Here is a 21,067-nt window from a genome sequence, read left to right on the forward strand (position 1 = left end):
CGATGAGAGTCTGCATGCACTATCTCGAGTGCGGCGCTTCGCTTTCTTGCTGCGTTCACGCGTGTCATTGATCAGAGGCCACGAACGCAAGGCGCTGTAAATTGTTAAATGGATTTCCTGCTGCTTGAAGCTCCGGCTTTGAACAGACCTTGGTTTTTTCTTAGCCATTAAACATGACGAACGACAAAACACATTCATTGGATCATAGTCTTCTCGAGGAACAAACTCACCGTCCGAAAATTCTGCCAACTCGAATCATTCTAAGATTGAACGTCAAAGATTTCGATAGCAATGGCTTCTCGTGGTTCCAGTACACTTCTGCTATCGAGGAATATCTTAAGTGGTCCAACAGTTCTATCGAGGATTGGCGAGAAAAGCATAAGCACAATATCTTTGTCGAGTAATTCCAACCACTTGAACTCGAGCAAAGGAGGTTCCACGTCATCATTGATCTGTACTCTCGGTTACATGAAGTCCACAATATAATCCTCGTCCACCATGAAATCTACGAAGCCTGAAGTGGCCTATAACATTATACAAAGAACCCGGTATTTCACTGATAAATCATATCCGTGGGGTTCGGAAGGATGGGAAAAGCTTGCGGTGGAATGAAAACTGCTGATTACGCGCATGCCTGTCAGATCAGTCTATCTAGAGTGGCACTTTTGCGCAAATTCGCTTTTGCAACATTGTTCTTTTCCTCAGTCTCTGCATTGACGTTGCGGGTATGTGATCAACGAAAACGTGTTCTCTGTCCCATGTCTTTTGCAGATCAACAATCGTGCGTTGTACAACACTGCTTCGCTCTCCACATGCTCCTACGCGGTGAACACATACATATAAGAACTTCTGCATCGAGAAGCGTATTTCTCCTACTCCATACTCCGTAGTCATTGAACAGTGAAATAATTTATACCATGGAGCTGAATATAGAGTCCCTTTTCAAGGATGTCATAGTCGCAGAAGCGCAGCGCCTCAGGGCAGGTGGTGGACCTCTGGTGGATCGAAGGCCCAGGAAGTGTGAGCGCTTCGCCGACAATCAAGCCATACTCGAGACGGCCAGAGAACGAGATCGACAAAGCCATCCGTAGGTGTATGGCTGGTACTGGCAAATGGGGCAAGACCTCCGATTACATAGTGATGAGGTCGATGATTCCACAAATTGCTCAGCATCTTAATGTCTTCTCAATGATTGGAATCGCGCATGGGGATATGAACGCGCACAATTTTATCGTGAAGGAGAGGCTGGAATTGAAGGAGTATGTTAAGGACATTTGCCTTTGTTACCAAACATACTTACATCTTAGTGTCATTGATTGGGATTGGACATTCGAGGCACCTCTGCCCGCGGTGATTCAATATCCTTGGTTCATCGCCGACGTGCTAGGCTGGCATAACGATAGTGTGGAACCCGGAGAAACTTTTGAGTACGACAGAGACTATCTTATAGAAGCGCCTAAAGCCAAGGAAAAGGCAATAAGCAGAGTTGATACCGTATCTGCTTAGCTTGTCCAAGCCCCAAGGCGGCAGACATTCCAGTCAGCTATCACTTATAGGGATATACATAAAGAGTATGTCATGTCAGATCCGGTGTTTCTCTAAGCGAAGACTCAGGAAATCAGACTACAGCTGGAAGCGTTTATAGTAAAGCATCCGGATCTGAAGGAAAGTCCCGGTTTCGAGCAAATCATGCAGCATCTGAATCAGACCAGCTCGCCCGTTTAATCGCTCAATTCTAATGCATAATAGTGACACTGCACAAAAGAATTGCAATACTTCTTCTCTTTAATTTCCAGACTATTTTGGCTTTGCCTTAGCTAAGGAGGATGTAGACGACGAGTAGGCAGAAATGCTTATAAAGGCCTATCCGTCCTAACCTCTATATCATCGACGACCGGAATTCAGTTATGTCTCTAGTTTCCTAGTCTCTAGTAACCTAGAACTCTTATCTGTATTGTAATCCGAATCCGGTTATTCTCCCGTGCAAAAGTCGTTAATCGATCGGTGTGTTGTGTGGCCGGTGTCACGGGGGTAGGTCGGGTGTATAGTGGAAGGAGCAGCTGTGCAGAGTACAGTAGTATTTAACAGGCTATCTACGGTTAGGCAGTGAAACCAGCAGGCAGGTTTAATGACAGGACGTAGCTCGAAGAGCTACAAACACAGAAGCGGCACAGGCTACATAATCATTCTCTAGCAGAACCTCGGTTCCGCAGCTCACGTGACCCCGGGCAGGGTCACCCTGTCAGCCACAGCACTTGTTGCAGGCAAGCGCCGTGACAGCCGGCTACCGTCAAACTGCTTTAAGTTTTCAGAATTGTAACGTATACCGTGTAACTACTTATAATGTGTATTTGCTAGAAATTGCTAGAGACATAGATTACTATCTATTCTACCTATCTACTAATCTTAGTCGTAGTATAGTACCTACTACTTACGTATACTACTAACGTTATAGTTATTATAAAGTTAAAACCAGATTTGAAGTTCTAAAGCCGATTTAATCTTCTTTCGAGCCTTTACACTCGCCATCGAATCTTTGCCTCCGACTTTGGCATTCTTACCATTCTCGTGCCAGAAATCAACAACGACTAGCCTCTATCGCGGCACTGTGACAATGGCACTCAGTTCCATTATGATCGTTGGCATTGCTGCAAACACAACTCCTAGAGATCACGGGCAGATGGAGATTGAGACTCGGGACCGCAATCGTTCGTGCTCTCATGTATCCCACATGGCACACAAAAGTGGTTCTACAAAAGGGACATATCAAGGGTACATAACGGAATGAATTTCTGGTTTGGTGGGTAGGTAGTCTTGCAAGGCGTGTAATCTTCGTCGGCCGAAGTTGACTGGAGATCAGAATGCAGGCTGGCGGTCCGAGCTTTGCTAAATGCAGCCGCGACCTAGTAGCTAGATAATGCTCCTAATCGGGATGTTTTAAGGGCAGTTGTCCGGGAACGGAAGGGAATCAATTAGCATCTGCTATACGTATTAACATTCGAACGGCGAGTTAGGATCCCGAGCGCTACAAGTACGGTGTGACCACGTGGAAGTTCCTGCTGCTGTGAATTTTGTTTTGCTAGACAATTTTCCTCGGTGGCGGCGAAGTGACCGTTTCGGAAAGTTCGGCGGCAAGGGGTTGGAATTTTTGGTCGGCTCCGTCACCGACAGCTCCACTAACTTTCGTCATTCCCGGGTCTGTTCACTGTTATCAATCGTCACTCGCGTTGACTCAACAGTGAGGCCATTGAGACCCTTGGTTACTTGTTGGAAAAGCAAGCATTCTGCAGGCTCACCAAAAAAAAGTCTTGTCGTCCGAACATCATCCGTTTCTCTGGCACACGTACATAACTACTTTTCTTCCTCGAGCTTCGTCTCTTCCCAATCATACTCCTGTACCGCGAGACATCATGCCTCACGCTACATCATCTTCCCTCAAGCTCATCAGCAAGAACTTGGGACAGATTGCCGCCCAGTCGGGTCGCGCAACTGTCAGAGTTCCCACCTATGACCGCAGCGCTACCAAGGAGGGTGTCGTTCACATTGGTGTCGGCGGCTTCCACAGAGCTCACTTGGCCGTCTACCTCCACAACTTGATGGAGAAGCACGGCGTACGCGACTATGCCATCGCCGGTGTCGGTCTCCAGCCTTTCGACGCTTCCATGCGCGACATCCTGAAGAAGCAGGACCACCTCTACACTGTCATCGAGCGTGGTGCCGACGGCAGCTCTGCCAACGTCAATGGCGCCATCACCTCGTTCCTCTTTGCGCCCGACAACCGCGAGGCTGTCATTGCTAAGATGGCCCACCCCGACACCAAGATTGTCTCCATGACCATCACCGAGTCCGGCTACTACTACAACGAGAACACCCACGAGCTCCAAGCCGAGCACCCCGACATCCAGCACGATCTCAAGAACGAGAACTCGCCCAAGACCACCTTCGGTTTCCTCTACGCCGGTATGAAGAGACGCCACCAGCTCGGCCTCAACCCCTTCACTGTCCTGTCTTGCGACAACATGCAGAAGAACGGTAGCATAACACGCAACATGCTCGTCTCATACGCAAAGCTCGCCAACCCCGAACTCGCCAGCTGGATCTCCGAGAAGGGCGCCTTCCCCAACTCAATGGTCGACCGTATCACCCCCCGCACCGAAAAGACTGACATTACCGCTCTCGCTCAAGACTTTGGCATTGAGGATGAATGGCCCGTTGTTACCGAGCCCTTCATGCAGTGGGTTGTTGAGGACAAGTTCTGCGACGGCCGCCCTCCCTTCGAGAAGGTCGGTGTCCAGGTCGTCAAGGACGTCCACGATGTCGAGCAATTCGAAATGCACAAGCTGCGTCTTCTCAACGGTTCCCACTCCGCTCTCGGTTACCCCGGTCAGCTCGCTGGCTTCAAGTACATCCACGAGGTCATCAACCACCCTGTCTACCGCAAGTTTGTCGAGCAGATGATGCACAAGGAAGTCAAGCCCCTTCTTCCCGCCATCCCCGGTGTCGACATTGACCAGTACTGCAACACTCTGATGGAGCGCTTCTCCAACCCCACCATCATGGATCAGCTTCCTCGTATCTGTCTCGGTGCCTCTGGCAAGATCCCTCAGTTCATCATGCCTTCCATCGCTGAACAGATCTGGGGTGAGCACAACTTCCGCCGTCTCTCCTTCGTCGCCGCCGCCTGGTTCAGATACATCAATGGTGTCGATGACGCCGGCAACAAGTTCGACGTCGACGACCCCATGGTCGAGGAACTCCAGGCCAAGGCCAGGGCTGGTGGCATCAAGCCCCACGAGCTCTTGAGCATCAAGTCCCTCTTCGGTGACGACTTGCGCAACGACGAGAAATTCATCAAGGAGATCTCGACCGCCATGGAGCTCATCGCCAAGGATGGTGTCATGGCCACTCTCCCCAAGTACATCGACTAAACGACTCTAATGCCCTCTGAGGTGGAGAGCTGCTGGTCGGCTGTGCCTCCTCGGGATCAGAAAGAGAACAAAGGCTTTTTACAACGTCCACTTTATCACGAAACGCTCCTCATGACATGTTGTTCATGGGGCTGCCGCGAGCCGTTGCTCTGAGATATAATATACCCCCGAGGCTCGCGGGTTACGAATGAAAAAAGCGAGCGACATGTAAGATATAGACACGGATTGGTTTTCCAAACCCCAGGTTAGAAGAAGATTCACAGCATAAATGAAGCGATTTTTGAGAGTTCGATTTTTTCTCGCACGTCTCTCCTCTCGGTGACATCTGATCTAGCTCTTCATCTTCTGCAGTGTACTGCGTGTATGCATGTATGTCGTGTCTATGCCCCTTCACGACGCCCGCCACAAAAGCGAGTTGACCACCTCGTCTTGAGAAACACTATCTTCGCACGCAGACGCGCCCCTCCGCCCTATTCTTTGTGATCTCGAGGCTAGTGAGCAGCATTACGAAAACAAATATCAGACCGTTAAGGGGAGCATCCTGTTCGGACCCGCGGTCTGTCTCCAAGTCACTCCAGCAACAAGGTACTCATTCCAGGTCACTATTGACTTGTTTAGTCCTTGATAGGTGATTATTCCTAAACATCCCCTGAGGGACTGGCAAGCTGAAGTAAGACAAGGGCGTCTGCTTGATATACATGAAAACAGGAGTTTTAAGACGCGTCGTTTGATTTACTACTGCCTGCTGGATCCGACTTTGCCTAGGAGTCCAATATCAGCAAAAAGGCACATAAAACCATGCTATCCACCAAGACTTGCAACATCAACTCACTACCATCGACAAGTGCAACCAGACATGACAGGCTCTACAACCCATGAAGAGCTCGAAGAACGAGTCAAACTCCTTCATCCTTTCACAACACCAAGAGATGTCTCTTTCTACGACCCAATCACCCCCATCGAATCCCCGTCCAAAGATCGCTGCTATCGCTTCTCTAATGCATGAACTCTACATCTTGCTCTCCCAAATGCGCTACCTGCCTTCTAATTCCGTATCCTACGCCCCCCCCCCCCCCCCCCCCCAAACACCAACTCACCAATCCCCCCTAAAAACAGCCTCTCTTTTTGGACTAGAAGAACAAGTCGTGGATCTATTACAACTGCTCCCTTACCATGACCACAGCCATCAGAACCGGAATTATTGGGAGTGATCGGGGGAGAAATTCTTGTTTTGGGGGCGAGTTTGAGGACGATTTGAGGGGGTGAAGGGAAAGAGGAGGCTTGGTGGAGGAAATGTGCTAGATCCATTGTTTTCGTTGGAGGTTAATTGGAAGGGGGAAAGAAGCGATAGGCTGGCATTTGAGGTGTATAGATGTGGATGAGGAGGGAGAGGAGATGGAGGAGGTGGAGGATGTGGAAGAGGTCAAGGGGTGGTCGTTTGTCGATGAGCCCGAGGAAGATGATTCTGCAGATGGGGATTGGGATGATGAGATGGAGGGGATTGATGATCATCTCTCTACACACTCGAGTGAAGAGATGGATGATACTGATGACCTGGTCTCCACAGACTCTGGATCAAGGTCTCGATGATGCTGAACTAGTCGAACTAGCCCAAAAGAATCCGCAGAAGAAGCACTGGAACGGGGAAAAAGCAGACTCACTCGTCAGCCGAAGCAGCAGCCCTCGAAGCTCAAGCAGAAGCAGAAAGAAAGAGCTGCAGAACAAGCAATCGACGACGACCCCCGCAACGAGGGCCAACTCCTCTACATACGTCCCTGGCACGTCACCCTGAACAAGCAAGGAAACCACGGCACCGTTCTCTTCCTAAACACTCATAACTTCACGCTCTCAGAGACTTCTGATGGCAATATCTGTGACTTTGAGCACAATGCTATACCCTACCCGCGCGATGTCATTCAGAAATTCCGCTCCCTGACTTGGATACCAGGGGGGACGAGAAAAGTTCGACAGCATGAGGGAAGATTGTGAAGCCCAAACCGATCAACGCTGCAACGACGAAGAAACCTTTTGAGAAAATTCCACGAACACATTTCAAGCCATGGCTACGTCAAAAAAAAAAATGATGAAATTTTACTATACACAGGCACTGTCGAAAAGCTCACCTCTATAAAACCCCTTCAACTTCTGCAGGAGGAAATTGTAGAGCTCGAGAAGAAGAGAGATCAATACGTCAAACAAGTCCTCCCCGAGCATTTCTCAGCCATACCTGAGAGTGTACTGATAGCCTGTAACCAGCACATACAAGAGTTATTTCGAACAAGGGAGAACAGAAGAAGAAGTACAGTACATGAGAGTACTCATTGCAGAAACTGAAGCTGTGATGAACGCTACTACTTTCGAGGAACGGGACTGGGCAATCTATAAATTTCGACGAGAACAGGCTTTGGATGTTGATGAAGCTGTGAAGGCCAAATTTAATTGGGGCAAGAATTGGGCGGAAGGATGTGAGGGTGGGTCTGGATACTGTGTTGACGCCGGAAGCTTTGGAGGAGATTGCGAAAAAGAGGATGAGGAATTAGATGAGCTGGTTTGCACTTCGAAAGCGTAGCAGTTCTACATGATGTGCAAATGCCTCTTTACGCTGGACTTTTCTCCACCTTGCACCAGTGATCGGATCCTCCTTGCTAGCCTTTTCGCCATCTGCTTGATTGGAGTGAAAGGATTTATATGCCTCTGCCTCTCGGCTCCTCCCCCTCTCTCTTCTTTTGCATTCGTAATTATCATGGATCATCATGACTCTCGTTGACTCGACGGGGCATTTCACTTTGATAGATACACCCCTAATCCATCTCGAAGGGCACCCTGGTGTATCATAAGGGGTATGCCACTCGTGATATACTTCCAACGAACACACTTGCACTGCCTTGTGCGTACATGGGCATGTTTCGATCAAGCTCCCAATATGAGCTTACACAAGGCCGGGCATCTAGAACCAAATCTTGATGAGCTCTTCGCTGACTGCTGATGGCAGCAAAACTCCAGACTCTGTGATGATGCCAGAGATGAGGTTGGGTGGCTGTGGTTATTGTTAGTTGTGATCATCATGTTGACGTAGGGCAGAGTGACTTACTGTAAAGTCGACCGCATCGTTGTTGGCCACACTATCAGAGACGCCTGCATCTGATTGTGCATCCATATCTGCAACACCCTCATCCTTTGCAGATACGCTTCCAGCAGTACTGGCAGCACCCTCGGTAGTCTTGAACTCGACGATGTTCTGATCGATGCCCAGGTCCGTTTGACCAAGAGGATACAGTCTAACAAACTTGTGACTTTCCGAGACGACGTAGAAGGGCTTATTCGCCGCTTTCGCCAACATGGCAATCTGATAAGTGCCCAATCTGCTGATAATACCACCATTCTCCACAACACCCTCGGCACCCACGAAACACTGCGAAACCTGATTCAAACTATACGCAATAGCCGTAGGCGGAATAGTAGCCACTGGAATCCCCAATTTGCGCAATTGAGCAATATTCTCACTACTCTCTGCATCCGAGGAATCAGAAACCACGTAAATGACACGGAAACGTATACTGCCTTGAGCGCCAAAGCCCGCACTGGTTTCTGCGGCTGAGCGTAGTAGGGCTCCAACTACACGCGAGCCACCATTTGTCAAGACTGTGTTGCCGTCGCGGACAAAGTGTCTGCCGAAGCCGGCGATTTTGTCTCTTGCTTCTTTTGCGCGCTCGACGAACAGACGACCGTTTTGAACCAGATGTGTGCGGATTGTGTCGAAGTCGCTGTTTCTTCCCGCGCTGGGTTTTTGCAGGGTAGTGATGATGTAGCGCTGGAACAGATCGGTGCCGGCTGAGAGGGAGATTGGGTTGGGAATGCGCGCTTTCAACTCGGCAGTGAGTTTTGAGAGTAGGTCCAGAGTTTCAGACACAGTGGTTGCGGGGGTGTGGGCGAGTGCGAGAACGAGCGCTTCGATAGCAGCGACGGGCATGGTGAGCTCTGGGTCGTCGGCAAGCAGACGCTTGTATGTGTCTACTACATCGAAGTTTTGCTGTTCCTTGGTGGCGGCTGTCATATTGGCCATGTAGTAGCTGTCTAGCAGCGAGAGACGGAGGACAGAAGGGCGAGTAGGTGGTTGCGTGTCGTCGACGACTGGCGGGGGAGGTTCGATGTGGAAGTTGACTTTTGGTTTTCGATATTCGACTGCGACATCAACTTTTGGCTGTGACTGTTTCTCGGGTGAAGAAGCTTTGGCTAGCGAGTCATTCTGACCGGAGTTCAACGCCGACACTCCGCCGGCTTCTTTCACGAGCTGGCTCATCTTGTTGTTCTATGGACACTTTGGAGGGAGGTCATGTTTTGAGAAGCTCTTGACTCATGCCGTCGTCCAAGTATCCGCCGTGTTTTGGTGTGATTACAATATATGACATGGTCCCTCATGCCTTGCTCAGCGATCCGCCAAGACGGGTAGCTTCACATGCCAGGATCCTGTCTCTCCTCGTGATGAACATTGAGAAACAAAGGGCTGTAGATCGGCACAGTTCTTTGCTAGATTGGACGTCTGTCGAGAGTCGGTAGATCGAAGACTCTCAGCAGACTGCGTGAGGTCTGTCAAAGACATTGTGGACTGAAGCAGCTATAAATACAACAGAATCATTACGCGGGGAGATACGCTAGCTTGATCCCGGATGAATGCCCCTCAGCACAAATCCTAGGCGATTGTCTTTCTATCGCTGTGCCACTCATCTAACAATCTATCTATCCACGTCCCGAGACAATATGACTACACTCGATCCTGCTACCGGTCGCCCTCTGCCAGACTCGGCCATACAACGCGTGCTGTTCATCTGCCCTCGAGTCCATGTATACCAAATCCCACCTCTTACCTCGAACAAAGGCTTCTCCGCCGGATCGTGGACCGCTCCTCCGCGACCAACCGCTCAGATGATCTTCACCGCCCGTCTACGCATCATAGAAACATCGCTCTCAAATCAAATTAAAACGGATCTTGTCCTCGAGGATGCCAAGACTGGGGACTTGTTCGCTGCGTGTCCATACACTTCGGCAGCTGTGGTAGAGCAAGCCAATGACAGCAGTCGCTTCTTCGCCGTCCGTGTGGTCGGAGAAGGTGGCATGAAAGCAACTCTAGGCTTGGGCTTTGAAGAGAGACCAGACGCCTTCGACTTCAGCATCACTCTATCCGAGGCCAGGAAGCTCTTGGGTATGGAGCAGAACGCCGCTCCCGGACAGGCACAACAGCAACAGATGAGCAGAAAGACGGTCGAAGAGCCAAAGAAGGACTTCAGCTTGAAAGAGGGAGAAAGCATACATGTTGAGATTGGCGGCCGCGGAAGGAGACAGCAGCAGTCGAGCAATGCATCCAAGGACGATGGCAATGCACTCTTCTCAATAGCTCCTCCACCGCCGCCTGCTTCGGAAGAAGACTTTGCATCGTTGCCTTCTCTCGCCCCTCCGCCTTCGGCGGCACATGTAAAAGCCGCTTCCAAGAGCCCTTCTCCAGCAAGACGGCAATACCAACATCAGCAAAACCAGCCTTCCGCTCAGGACTTGGGCTTCGACGATGGTGAATTTGGAGAGTTCCAATGAGTAATAGTAATACAGTGTGCTTGATATACAGGTTATGCTTTGTTTACAATGTGCAAGGGCTTGTTCATCATCATGATCGGGTATTGAGCAGCGCCCACAGGAGCCCGACTACTGCCACACCCGCTGCAGCGCCCTCGAGAGCTATCGTCGTCACATCAATCTTCTTGACTGTGACTTGTCGCTCGGAGAAGAGGTCTTGCAATCTAGCTTTGTAGAGGGCGAGCTTAGCCGATAGGATCTCCTTCCAGAGATTGAATCTCTCTTCCCAATTCTGGGGCTCTGGTCGTTGTGTCGGCTCTTCGATTGCTTCTTCTGCGGCTTCGTTGCTCTCGGCGACGGGGTCGCTGATCTCGACTGCTTCTTCCGGAAGGACCTCACCAGCTGCCAAGGCCGTCTCTCCGACCACCACTTCGCTGTCGGCCATTGCTTCGGGTTGGGCATCGGGTGCCACTTCTGTTGCCGTCTCTGGCATGGCTTCTGCTGCAGCCTCGACTCTCTCGACAACCTGCTCTTCCAGCTTCTCCAGTGCTTGATCGGCAGGCTCGATGACTTTGTCCACCTCTGCTTCCACAGCAGGAGCAAGCGATGAGGGTGCCATGCTTGTCTTTTCATCCAGAGCAGTCTTGATCTCCCTCACAATTCTCCTCCTCCTCCACGGCTCAAATATGACCAAATTAGCCAACAGCAAAAAGATATTCAACCCCATAAGGCCAAACGTAACCCACGTACTGTTCCTCCTTATCGTATCACTCCAAATTTGCTCTTCGTGATATTGTTTACGTTCCTTCTTCTCCAGCTTTCCTCGCGCATCTTCGAGTTCGCGTTCGGCGTTTGCGAGGTGTTCTTTCGCTGCTTGTACGGCTTGTTCGTTGAGGTGCTCGGAGCGGATTAGGGACATGTAGCGTTCGAGGTCTGCGGCGGACCAGGAGTGTTTGCGTTCGAGGAGGCCGACGACTTCTTTTTGGGAGGCGGCTTGTTGGCTGTAGGAGGTTGTGTAGGCGAGTTTTGCTGTGTTGACTTCGGCGTGGGCGGCTTTGACTAGTTGCTCTGGGATCTTGTCAGATGGACTCCAAGGATCGTAGACGTGTGTGAGCAGGGAATTACCTTGATCGATTATGTCTCGGCGCAAGCGTTCGATGCCAGAGTAGTCTGTGCCGGTGTAGTTGTTGACTGTGTGACTGACAAGTGCGGCCTTTGCGAGCAACTCATCCATGCGTTCCTGTACTCGCTTGGACAATTGCCATCTTTGCTCCCGATGTTTCGAAGGTAGTGCTTCCTCTGTAGCAGCGGCCTCTTTGGCAATATCATCTGCTTTGGCCTCTGCCTCTGCTTTTAGAATGTCTTCCTCAGCAGACACTTCCGCTGAAGTCTCGTTTTGAGTCTCTTGCAGTGTTTCTGGCGCTGTAGTCGCAGCTTCTGGTTCAACAGGCTGCTCTTCCACCATTGGTGTAGGCTTCGGTCCTGGCGCTACCTGGGGCTTGGGGCTGGGCGGAGGGCGAACAGGGGCAGCAGACCTCGCAGCATCCAGAATGGCAGCATCGATCCTTTGCTGTAGATGCTCGGGCGGCGGCGGCATGTAGAATCTCTCATCCGGCTTTTGAGCTTCGGCAGCTTTCGTCTTGTCGTCCTTTGCTTCGGCATCATTGCGACCGGGTGTAGATGCAGCTCTCCATGCCGAAGAGCTCCATTGTCTCTTGTCGATACATTGGAGCTTGCGTGCAAGATGTGGCTTCGTAGACGAGGGTCGACAATGGGATGCGAATGGTCGTGCTATGACGGAATTTGTCCTTGCAGAGGCGACAATGTTGCGTAGCAATGCATACGGCTGTATTGGTGTGCTCATTTCCTCTTGTGTAATCCTTCTCTTTGCTACCTCATCCTCACAAGCACAAGAAAGCTTCAAACAAACAGTTGTGTTTCAGAAAGTGCCCCGGGAGAGTAGAGCTTCGATTGGCAGATCGAAAGCAACAGCGGACACTTTCTCGTTGGAGCCGCGGAAGCCTGGGATCGGCGCCGAATCTTGCCCTTTTGTTTACCCTTTGGGTGCTTTGACGTATGACGGGGCAGTTTAGCCATGTGCTTCGATTGCTTGGTTGACCGAACTTTTTACGACCTCAACGCGTCTCTGCTGTCATATTCAAGATTCAAGGTCCCCTGCATATCATTCCTTATCTCTAGACATCTTTTTTTTTTCTTGTTAGAATTATCTCTTCTGATCTACATCTTTTGTTCGTCACACATTACACATCATGGCTCAATCACTTCCTGCTATGAAGACGAACCCCAAGTTCATCTTCTTCACCGACTTTGATGGAACCATCACCCTCTTTGACAGTAAGTATCTTTTTGTTCTAATTGAGTATATGTCTATGCACACACTTCGCATTTGGCCATGTCAACACCCTACGACAATTTCCTTGACTTTCGAGTTGTCAAGAAGCATTTCTCCAAATGTCTCGTGCCGATCCCTTACACATTTCCTAAGGACTTTCATGTCCAAAGACAAACTTTGCGACATGATTGCAGACATTCTCATCGCATCAATAACGGAAGACTGACATGTTTGCAGGCAATGACTTCATGGTAAGTCCGATTCAGACCCAGACCAAGACTTGAGCACTCTGTTCCAAGAACGGCCATTCGTCCTCTACTATAGATCTAACTATTTTGCTAGACCGACAATGTGGGCTTTGGCTACGAGAAGAGACGTGAGGGCAACCTCAACGTTCTGAACGGCACCGAGAGCTTCAGGTAGACTTACACATCCAACCTCCAGTCTACCTCCTGAACTAAGACCCCACCACAGAGACTCCTTCAAGCGCATGATGGACAGCGTCAAGATGCCATACGACGAGTGCATCAAATACGTCTCAGAAAATGTAAAGCTCGACCCCGGCTTCAATGACTACCTTCAATGGGCCATTGCAAACAACATCCCTACCGTCGTCTTGTCATCTGGTATGGAGCCCATCATCCGCGCCATCCTCGAGAAGTTGGTTGGTGAGAACGCAAAGCACATTGATGTCATCTGCAACAACATCCAAGCTAGACCCGGCAAGCAGGTCAACGAGGAAGGTGGTTGGGAACTTGTTTACCATGACGACTCGCACTTTGGTCATGACAAGAGCTTGACTATTCGTCCTTATGCTCAGTTGCCTGCTGAGGAGCGCCCTACCCTTTTCTACGCCGGTGATGGTGTCTCGGATTTGAGTGCTGCCAAGGAGACTGATCTCCTTTTCGCAAAGTCTGGACATGGTGAGTCTTGAGAGATTGTTCTGTGGTTGGAAACCTGTGAAGCTAACTGTTGGAACAGATCTCATCAACTTCTGTGTCAGAGACAAGATCCCCTTCACCGTCTTCGAGGACTGGAGCCAGATCAAGGCAAAGGTTCAGGAAGTTGTGTAAGTTCTCCATCGGTCCCTGCAACAACTGACCATGACTGACTGACATATTCCAGCGCCGGCAAGGTCACCGTACAAGAGGCTGCCAAGCAGGGTGTCGAGGCCTACGAGAAGGGCCAAGCTGGTGTCAAGCCCACCGTTTAGATCGACCATTGCGACGGTTACTCTGATCTTTGTGATAGAGTTGAGAACAAAAAAGTATATAGGACTAGATCATGCAGGTCACTGATCTTTTTGATAGATATCCTCTAGAAAAATGAATAAATAGATTTCTTGCTTCAAGTTCTCTTTTTTGCGACATCTCCGTACCACTTGGCTCCAGCTCGGAGACTCATCAAGCCTCTCTACAGGCCCAAGGTACTTGATCGGCTGACCTTTGCTGTTGCTCGATTCAGCTACTAGGGATTGGTATTACGCGTTGTGTGGTCACGATATAAGAGGAATGCGCTGCTGGGCCAAGAATAGGATAGCACGGATGACCTCTGTGTTCTTGATGTCGAAGGGGTGAGAGCAAGACAGAATCAACGCATACAAGGAATAAACTTGGTTCTGTGTACCGCGATGCTAAGAAACAGAATAGGGTATCTGGGAGAAGTAGAAAGGGAAAGAAAGCAAGAAAACAGTCGGCTCCATACAAGCAGCCCAGAGTTCCACATAATATCATTGTTGTTATCATCGCTTTTTGTTGTGTTGAAGATTGTCGTTGATCTACAACGCCAGTCCGGAACCGTCTCCTGTCCATCTGTACAAGGCAAGCACCTCCCTGCGGCGTTGCTGTTGTTCGCCAAAGTCTTCGAGACTGCGGCCGCGGACCTGACTCAGAGCGCTACGCATCACTTTTCGGAAGTTTCTCTGCAAGATTTATTAGTTGGTGATCCCGTCTGAAGAAGAAACTGAGACTGACCTGATATTCTGTGTTTAATGTCACAACACAGACTTCATGCGCTCGTACGATCTGCTCGCATGCTTTGACGACACTTGCACTGGCTTCTCCTTGCAACTTGTCTGCGATCAGCAGCAGCAAGAAGCTGCCTTGCAGAAGATAAATGCCAAAGAAGAATGGCATAAAACTGAGATCCGGATCGTAGTCCAGGATACCGCTGATGGCATCGGCAGCCGATACAGCATGTCCCGTAGCAGAGACGAAGGATTGTGAAGATATCCACAAGTCGTTATCGTCCAAGAGGGAGATAGGATCCCACTTGCCATTCAGGAGAATGTGTAGTGTGTGCATCAGATGTGTTCCATATGCAACGATTGTTTTGGTGAGAAGGATAGTTTCGGTAATACGATTGCTGCTCGTGGATTGACCTGATGGACTGGCATTATCGACGTGCGAACCATCAGGATTAGTACCCTCGGTCGGTATAAATCGAGCTTCAAATGCCTCTAGACTTCGACCATACGAATCAAGCTGCAGACTGATCTCATGCGCCATGTCATCCAGATCTGTACCATTCCTAAACCGCATGCCAAATCTTGGGTGGTTTCGCGTGTGGTTCAGGTCGACGATTTCTCCCAGAATAGTCATCAATGGCAGGAAATAGCCGAAGATACTGTGTCCAGTACATTCGAGTGGTGGGCCTCGTCTTCGGTAGTATGTTTCGGGCATGTTTTCTGTCGTGTAGTACTCGCCAGCCTGATATACCGATTCATCTTCGGGTTGTAGTAGACCTTCACACTCTGCATCGAGAAGGAAGAGTGGTCTGTTGTAGCAAAGAGCCAGATGTCTGTCGACAATGTATAGTAGCCACCAGGCCCTTCTTCTCTCTTCTCGTTCTTCCTCTGTCACGGAACCTGGTTGTGACATTGATGCAGGCATACCGCTGAATCGCCGTGCGTTGAAGCCTTGCTGTGCATTCATGCCCATGTCGTTCTCGGCGTTGCCATCCGCAATTGCGTTCTCGTCCTGTTGTAAGGAGGGATCCGGGTTCGGCGGAAGCTCTCTGCCAAGCTTGAGCTCTCTAGCCAGAGACCAGGCTGCGTTCCACCATCTCAAACTGGCGGCTTTGTACTCGCTAGCTGAGACGACCGTGGCGAGGTTGATATATGTCGCAACATCATCCAGAGCACCTGCAGCACCGGTAGAGCCACCTTCGCTGTCGTGTCTTGCGGTGTGCAGCGCCACGCCGAAGCCTCCGAGCGCCACGCCATTGACAACTGGATTTGCAGCTTGATTGGCTCCTTCGGTTGGTGTGTGAATAAGCGGTCGCAGCAAACTGACTGTAAGTTCCAGTAGCTTCTGACAAACTTTACCTCTCGCCGAAGGAGGGGACGTCAAGAAAGCAGATTCGCTAGTTTGAGCACCGACCCAAAGCATACTGGCAAGTAACGCCGGACTGCAAGTCCGAGGATTGTTTTGGCGTAGGAAAGAGTTCTTGCGGAATATGATGCCCAGAACATAAGGAGAGGCAGGTTGAATGAACTTGCTGTATGAGCTCGAAAAGTAAATCTCGAGGAGGTCGCAGGCTAGGCTGATGGGTATTATGGCCGAAATGCGGGAGAGGATTGGTTTTAGTACAGGGTAACGCAACGTCTGGTTATTTGGCTGCTGGAAGTTGGTATATAGAGCAGCCGAGGGAGAGGGTAGTTGGAGCCATCCAGGAGAGCCAGCATGTGGCGATGTTCCCATCAAGCCATGTGCTGAGATGGGAGACTCGCCCATTCTGAAGTTCGAGTTGAAGTTCTGGCTCTGCGGACTCGGTACAGCATAGGGGCTCTCAGGGTTGAAGGGCATGCCATTTGTGTAGGCCAACGGCGCAGGACCAGCAGGCATCATTTGGTGATGGGTCACGGCAGACGGAGGTTGTTGTAGCACATTGCGGTGATAGTCGTCGATTGAGCCTGTGTAGTTTGTAACGCCAACAGGAGTCCGATCAGGTATTGTGGATAAATTGGCGCGAGGAGCAGGCAGAGCATTAGGATGACTTTGACCGTCGACCGAGGCACGCAAATTCGAATAGCGATCGTTCGGAGCACCTGGGACAGCATCTTTGTTCAGATTCAGTGGTGGTAAATGATGAGTTGGCTGAGGCTGTGGTTGTTGTGTTTGGGCGGGTGGTAGAGCTGGAGGTGGGGCCAAGGTCTGCGAGGCTGGCGCAGGCATCGAGGCCTTTCTCGGCGGTGGTGGAGCAATGTGATGGATGCTTGACCTTCGTCGCTTGAGCGAGTTCTGGGCAATCTCGGGGGCGCTTTCCGGGGGAGCGGATTGTTCGTTGCTCGACTTTGGACTGTCGTTCCCGCCATTGTCTGACGTCGCTGTCGCCGGGTTTTGCGACTGAGCAGCAATGTCTTTGCGTGAAGCCTTGCCTCGCTTCTTGCGTTCTCGATTGTATTCGCAGCTAAGACCGAATTCTGAGGATTATGACGCGTCAGTCGGCTTCGGGTGGGTATGGTCGAGTCGGTCTTGTCAACATACCAACGCAATGTGCGCAAGGAGTCTTGCCATCGCACTTTGTTCGCAGCTGGTTACATTGGTCGCACGCCCGACTGATTCTGCGTCGCACTGGTGCTCCGTTACTGCTGCCGCCTTTGCTCGCATTCTGCTCCTGCCCGTTCTGGTTCTGGTTCTGGCTCTGGTTCTGGCTAAATGCGTCGTGCTCCTGAGGTGCTGGGTTCAAGTGAGAATCGTGGAGTTGTTGCAATGCATACTGCGAGCCTTGAGCCAGGGCATCCAGTCCAGACATGGGAGCTTGATTGTGGTCGTGGTGCGTCACCATGTTGGCATTCGACATGCGGCCGAAGCCTTGTGGATAATGCATGCCGCCGGCTGACAGCATTTCGTGGTCCTAGATGATCGCGTCCGCCGCCGTCGTCAGGTCAGAAAGCGTCGAGTCTTTTGCATGCAAGCAAAGAGGCAAATTGGTAGGAAAGATGGTTTCGAAGATGCAATGCGGGAAACTTGGGGCCCCTCCAAATCGCTGTCGCCAAGCTCGCGCCTTCTCCACATCCTCGGCCTGAATATGCACCCATACATTGATATTTTAGCTGCCCGAACCTTCATCTCGACGCCTACGCGTAGGAGCCGATCAAACTTCCCGTAGTCCCTGGACACTCGAATTTATCCAGAAAACCTTATAATGCACCCTGTCGTCGTTTCTCGCGCTTCAAGCTATGCTCTCTTCAAATTCAGTCCAGCTTGTCTACTGTGTATAGGCTAGTCACTGCCGTACAAGACTTCGTAGCGAGCATGGCAACTTCCCATGTGGCGTGTCTTAGCTACCTTAGGTAATTTAGTTCGTCCTGTGATCCACTTAGACCCGGCTTGCTTTCCACACGTGATGCGCCAGCCGGTTGCCTCTCCGGGCTGCATTTTTCGCACGTCGTTCGCTGCCATGTTGATCCTTTCTGTTCGAGTTGATTTTAATCACACCTGACAGATCCTTACCTATAAGCTTGTCACAATCACGACGAACTGCATCCACGTGCGTTCCGGTCAAACAAACCACAATCTACCTCCCAAATCTCAAAGATCCCCATCTCGGGCCTACTTCGATTACATGGTCAAATCCCGTTTTGCACGGTCATCACAACCCACCCTGGATCGAGACCCAGCCACCATGAGCCCCAGAACTCCCCACCTTCGAACCCCGGCCGTCCCCGGCACTCTGTTTGTATTACTCCATCTCTTTCACGCTTGGTCTCCTGTCGCTGGCACTATTTCGGTGTCAATCTCTTCTTGACATGCAGTGACGACATATCTCGTCTATTGCGCCGAAGGATTGCGATGCTTTCTCGTGTGACCGCAAACCATCGCGTGCATGACGGTAGTTGGCCTTGCAGCATGCAATGTCATCGTAGCTCTCTGTCAGTGACCCTGACCTCGCTGTCGTCATGTACAATTGTCGCAACCATTCTCGTTTCATCTGAGGTCGACGCCCGCGTGGGTATGGCATTCGACTGTTCCAGATGAGTGACTTCGGCTAGAAGACGAACGTTGTGCATTTTCCAAGGCCCATCATTTCAAACCCCAAGAGACGACTGTGACGAAATCGCAAGGTGACAAGTTTGCTCAAGAGGAGACACCTCCGGACTGGTGGAAGATGCTATCATACAGCAGCAGCTTCATCACTCGGGCCCCACTAAGTTTGCAACTGTCCACAATCGTGTGCAGTGTCTTGGTCGGTATCGTCTTTAAGCTTCCAGCCATGATGCTTATCTCCATAAACCTAGGGTTTGCCATCTATAATGAACATACCACCTTAGCCGCCATGGGCTATGATGCGACCTCTATATACGCCATGCTCAGATCCTCCTCGAGTAATTCTTTGACTATGACGCCTTTCAAATAAAGGTGGCTTTTGTGCATGTCTCTACTGTGTACCTCGCTCCAAGCATACATCTGCATGGCTCAAGGCCAGTATTGTTGGAGCCATACGCAACCCTCCTTGACCCAAGTCTCGTCTAATGACATTGCATTATCAAAGCCGTGTTCGCCAGGTTGTATGGTGTATCTCAATGGCGTCTCCGGATGTGTGTTCCTCAGCTTGTTCACAAAATTGTTCGACGCTTCAATAGGCACCTATTGAAACATCATCAATGAACTGTCTGTCATGCCTTACTTCTAGCATTTCCACTTACCAGTGAATCTTCCTTGCCGTGAATAATCCAACATGCAGGCACATTCTTGGCTGTTTCAAGATTATCAATCGCATGCACACCCTCCCCGTTACCCAGGAATTCCAGATATCGCCCAGCCTGCACGACGGCACAGATGAACAACCACATCTCCCATGGATGCGTATTCGTCCTCACCGCTCCTTTCTGCATATCGTGCAGGTAATCATTGACTTCTGACTCTGGCTGTTGAGGCGCTCCAGCCATATTCTTGTGTCCTTTTTGAGTAAACTGAGGGATCGTGTTGTCGAGCATGCCGTATTGTGAAATCACGGCTTTTATACCGGAGTTTGGGTGGAGGAGGGAGGATTGGATGGCTAGGTATCCGCCGGCTGATTCTCCGGCTACGAGGATGTTGTTTGAGTCGATTTCTACTCCATTTGCCATCTTAGCAACTTCTGATGGTAGTGAGGTCTTGACCCAAGACCAGAAATCGCCAATGTCGTCGAGTATCTCTCCTCCGTTTGCTTCTGGCAAGAGACGGTAATTCGGCGAGACCAGAATGGCATTCTTCTGCGCCGCGAGCTGTATAGTCCATGTCGCATGCCATTCTTCATAGAGCTTCGATCCACAGATCAAGAAGCCGCCGTGGAAATGGACTAGTAAGGGGCGTTTCCCAGGCTTGATATTCTTTGGCACTAGAATTGCTGTGGAGATTTCGTGCTTGTTGACAGTCTTGTACACCACATCTTTCTGGTCAAAGTGGACATACTTTGACTCGGCCATTTTGCTTTTCCTGATTGACAGTAAATATGTTGGAGCTGTTGTGAGAGTCAAAGGTGAGTTTACGAGTAAGGTGTTGTAATCTAGTTCGGGTATAATAGTAGCTCCGAGATGTTATCCCCAGCCTTTTCTTTTCCAGACGTCACTTGTCGATAACAAGTTTCTCCGTACCCTTGTTCGTGTGATTCGATGAATACGCGATACAGAAAGCTGTGAAAGGGCACAGTCGTTTGACCAACAAGGAACGATCTCGTAGAGGATCTCCGGATACAGTTCACAGTGTGTGCAAAAGCACGGTGTCCTTGGACTTCTGTCACCGTGAACCGCGCTGGCTGTAGGCTAACAAATGATGGATGATTATAATGTAACAAGCACCCACCTCAAACACATACGGCCACAGTCAGCTGAAAACTGGGCATCCCGTCCGCTCTGCCATACATAAGCAGTTGAACGGCAGATTAGTACTACGGTGGGTGACCACGTGGGAATCCCTGCTGCTGTATGTTTTGCATTTCCTTTTGCTCTGGGGTGTGAACTACGCCCAGTGGAAGAAAAGAAAATCTCTTCGTTATGCTCCGTACCCTCTGCAATTCTTCCCTCTACGACAAGGCACATTTGGGCCAAGGGTGCCAGGCACATGGGGTCAGTGAGGTCACAATGCTCGGCCCGTTCTCCCCAGATGGAGACGAGGGAAGAGAAGAACTTGCAACGACGCACGATGACTTTCACTGTTGAAATAGACCGTCCGGAAAGCAGACATCACGATACGGTTGTGTGGATCTAAAACAAGGGGCTCTTAGGGGCGCTGTTGTG

The 21,067-nt window shown here is 50.3% G+C and overlaps 11 protein-coding genes across 11 annotated transcripts; 6 read left to right on the plus strand and 5 right to left on the minus strand.

Moving 5' to 3' along the window:
* Nucleotides 1-392: 392 nt before the first annotated feature.
* On the plus strand, nt 393-992 carry AUEXF2481DRAFT_650209 (uncharacterized protein). The gene has a single exon (XM_013489725.1). It carries the CDS (start codon nt 588-590, stop codon nt 888-890), a length of 303 nt encoding a protein of 100 aa, XP_013345179.1. The 5' UTR covers nt 393-587; the 3' UTR covers nt 891-992.
* Nucleotide 993: 1 nt separating this feature from the next.
* Nucleotides 994-1,622, plus strand: AUEXF2481DRAFT_650227 (uncharacterized protein). Its single transcript, XM_013489726.1, has one exon. It carries the CDS (start codon nt 1,096-1,098, stop codon nt 1,504-1,506), a length of 411 nt encoding a protein of 136 aa, XP_013345180.1. The 5' UTR covers nt 994-1,095; the 3' UTR covers nt 1,507-1,622.
* Nucleotides 1,623-3,093: 1,471 nt separating this feature from the next.
* On the plus strand, nt 3,094-5,203 carry AUEXF2481DRAFT_38941 (uncharacterized protein). Its single transcript, XM_013489550.1, has one exon. The coding sequence runs from the start codon at nt 3,411-3,413 to the stop codon at nt 4,926-4,928; it is 1,518 nt and encodes a 505-aa protein (XP_013345004.1). The 5' UTR covers nt 3,094-3,410; the 3' UTR covers nt 4,929-5,203.
* An 833-nt stretch (nt 5,204-6,036) lies between these two features.
* On the plus strand, nt 6,037-6,596 carry AUEXF2481DRAFT_38942 (uncharacterized protein). The gene has a single exon (XM_013489551.1). The coding sequence runs from the start codon at nt 6,324-6,326 to the stop codon at nt 6,516-6,518; it is 195 nt and encodes a 64-aa protein (XP_013345005.1). The 5' UTR covers nt 6,037-6,323; the 3' UTR covers nt 6,519-6,596.
* A 1,279-nt stretch (nt 6,597-7,875) lies between these two features.
* On the minus strand, nt 7,876-8,982 carry AUEXF2481DRAFT_46714 (uncharacterized protein; the record flags this gene model as incomplete). The annotated part of the gene is made up of 3 exons (XM_013489571.1): nt 7,876-7,965; nt 8,020-8,489; nt 8,511-8,982. 3 exons carry the CDS (start codon nt 8,980-8,982, stop codon nt 7,876-7,878), a joined length of 1,032 nt encoding a protein of 343 aa, XP_013345025.1.
* A 704-nt stretch (nt 8,983-9,686) lies between these two features.
* Nucleotides 9,687-10,514, plus strand: AUEXF2481DRAFT_64303 (uncharacterized protein; the record flags this gene model as incomplete). The annotated part of the gene is made up of 1 exon (XM_013489583.1): nt 9,687-10,514. The coding sequence occupies one exon, from the start codon at nt 9,687-9,689 to the stop codon at nt 10,512-10,514; it is 828 nt and encodes a 275-aa protein (XP_013345037.1).
* A 70-nt stretch (nt 10,515-10,584) lies between these two features.
* AUEXF2481DRAFT_28607 (uncharacterized protein) lies at nt 10,585-12,357 on the minus strand (the record flags this gene model as incomplete). The annotated part of the gene is made up of 1 exon (XM_013489468.1): nt 10,585-12,357. One exon carries the CDS (start codon nt 12,355-12,357, stop codon nt 10,585-10,587), a length of 1,773 nt encoding a protein of 590 aa, XP_013344922.1.
* A 270-nt stretch (nt 12,358-12,627) lies between these two features.
* On the plus strand, nt 12,628-14,137 carry AUEXF2481DRAFT_38945 (uncharacterized protein). The gene is made up of 6 exons (XM_013489552.1): nt 12,628-12,848; nt 13,084-13,097; nt 13,189-13,265; nt 13,321-13,769; nt 13,828-13,915; nt 13,972-14,137. Exons 1-6 carry the CDS (start codon nt 12,764-12,766, stop codon nt 14,057-14,059), a joined length of 801 nt encoding a protein of 266 aa, XP_013345006.1. The 5' UTR covers nt 12,628-12,763; the 3' UTR covers nt 14,060-14,137.
* A 486-nt stretch (nt 14,138-14,623) lies between these two features.
* On the minus strand, nt 14,624-17,601 carry AUEXF2481DRAFT_46715 (uncharacterized protein; the record flags this gene model as incomplete). The annotated part of the gene is made up of 3 exons (XM_013489572.1): nt 14,624-14,767; nt 14,820-17,269; nt 17,334-17,601. The coding sequence occupies 3 exons, from the start codon at nt 17,599-17,601 to the stop codon at nt 14,624-14,626; spliced, it is 2,862 nt and encodes a 953-aa protein (XP_013345026.1).
* Nucleotides 17,602-18,822: 1,221 nt separating this feature from the next.
* On the minus strand, nt 18,823-20,328 carry AUEXF2481DRAFT_38949 (uncharacterized protein). The gene is made up of 2 exons (XM_013489553.1): nt 19,496-20,328; nt 18,823-19,436 (listed from the first exon to the last, which is right to left on the minus strand). Exons 1-2 carry the CDS (start codon nt 20,255-20,257, stop codon nt 19,266-19,268), a joined length of 933 nt encoding a protein of 310 aa, XP_013345007.1. The 5' UTR covers nt 20,258-20,328; the 3' UTR covers nt 18,823-19,265.
* Nucleotides 20,178-21,042, minus strand: AUEXF2481DRAFT_650960 (uncharacterized protein). Its single transcript, XM_013489727.1, has 2 exons — nt 20,674-21,042; nt 20,178-20,618 (listed from the first exon to the last, which is right to left on the minus strand). Exons 1-2 carry the CDS (start codon nt 20,891-20,893, stop codon nt 20,338-20,340), a joined length of 501 nt encoding a protein of 166 aa, XP_013345181.1. The 5' UTR covers nt 20,894-21,042; the 3' UTR covers nt 20,178-20,337.
* Between the last annotated feature and the right edge of the window lie 25 nt (nt 21,043-21,067).

Source organism: Aureobasidium subglaciale (genome assembly GCF_000721755.1).
Source record: "Aureobasidium subglaciale EXF-2481 unplaced genomic scaffold scaffold_7, whole genome shotgun sequence".
Lineage (NCBI taxonomy): Eukaryota > Fungi > Ascomycota > Dothideomycetes > Dothideales > Saccotheciaceae > Aureobasidium > Aureobasidium subglaciale.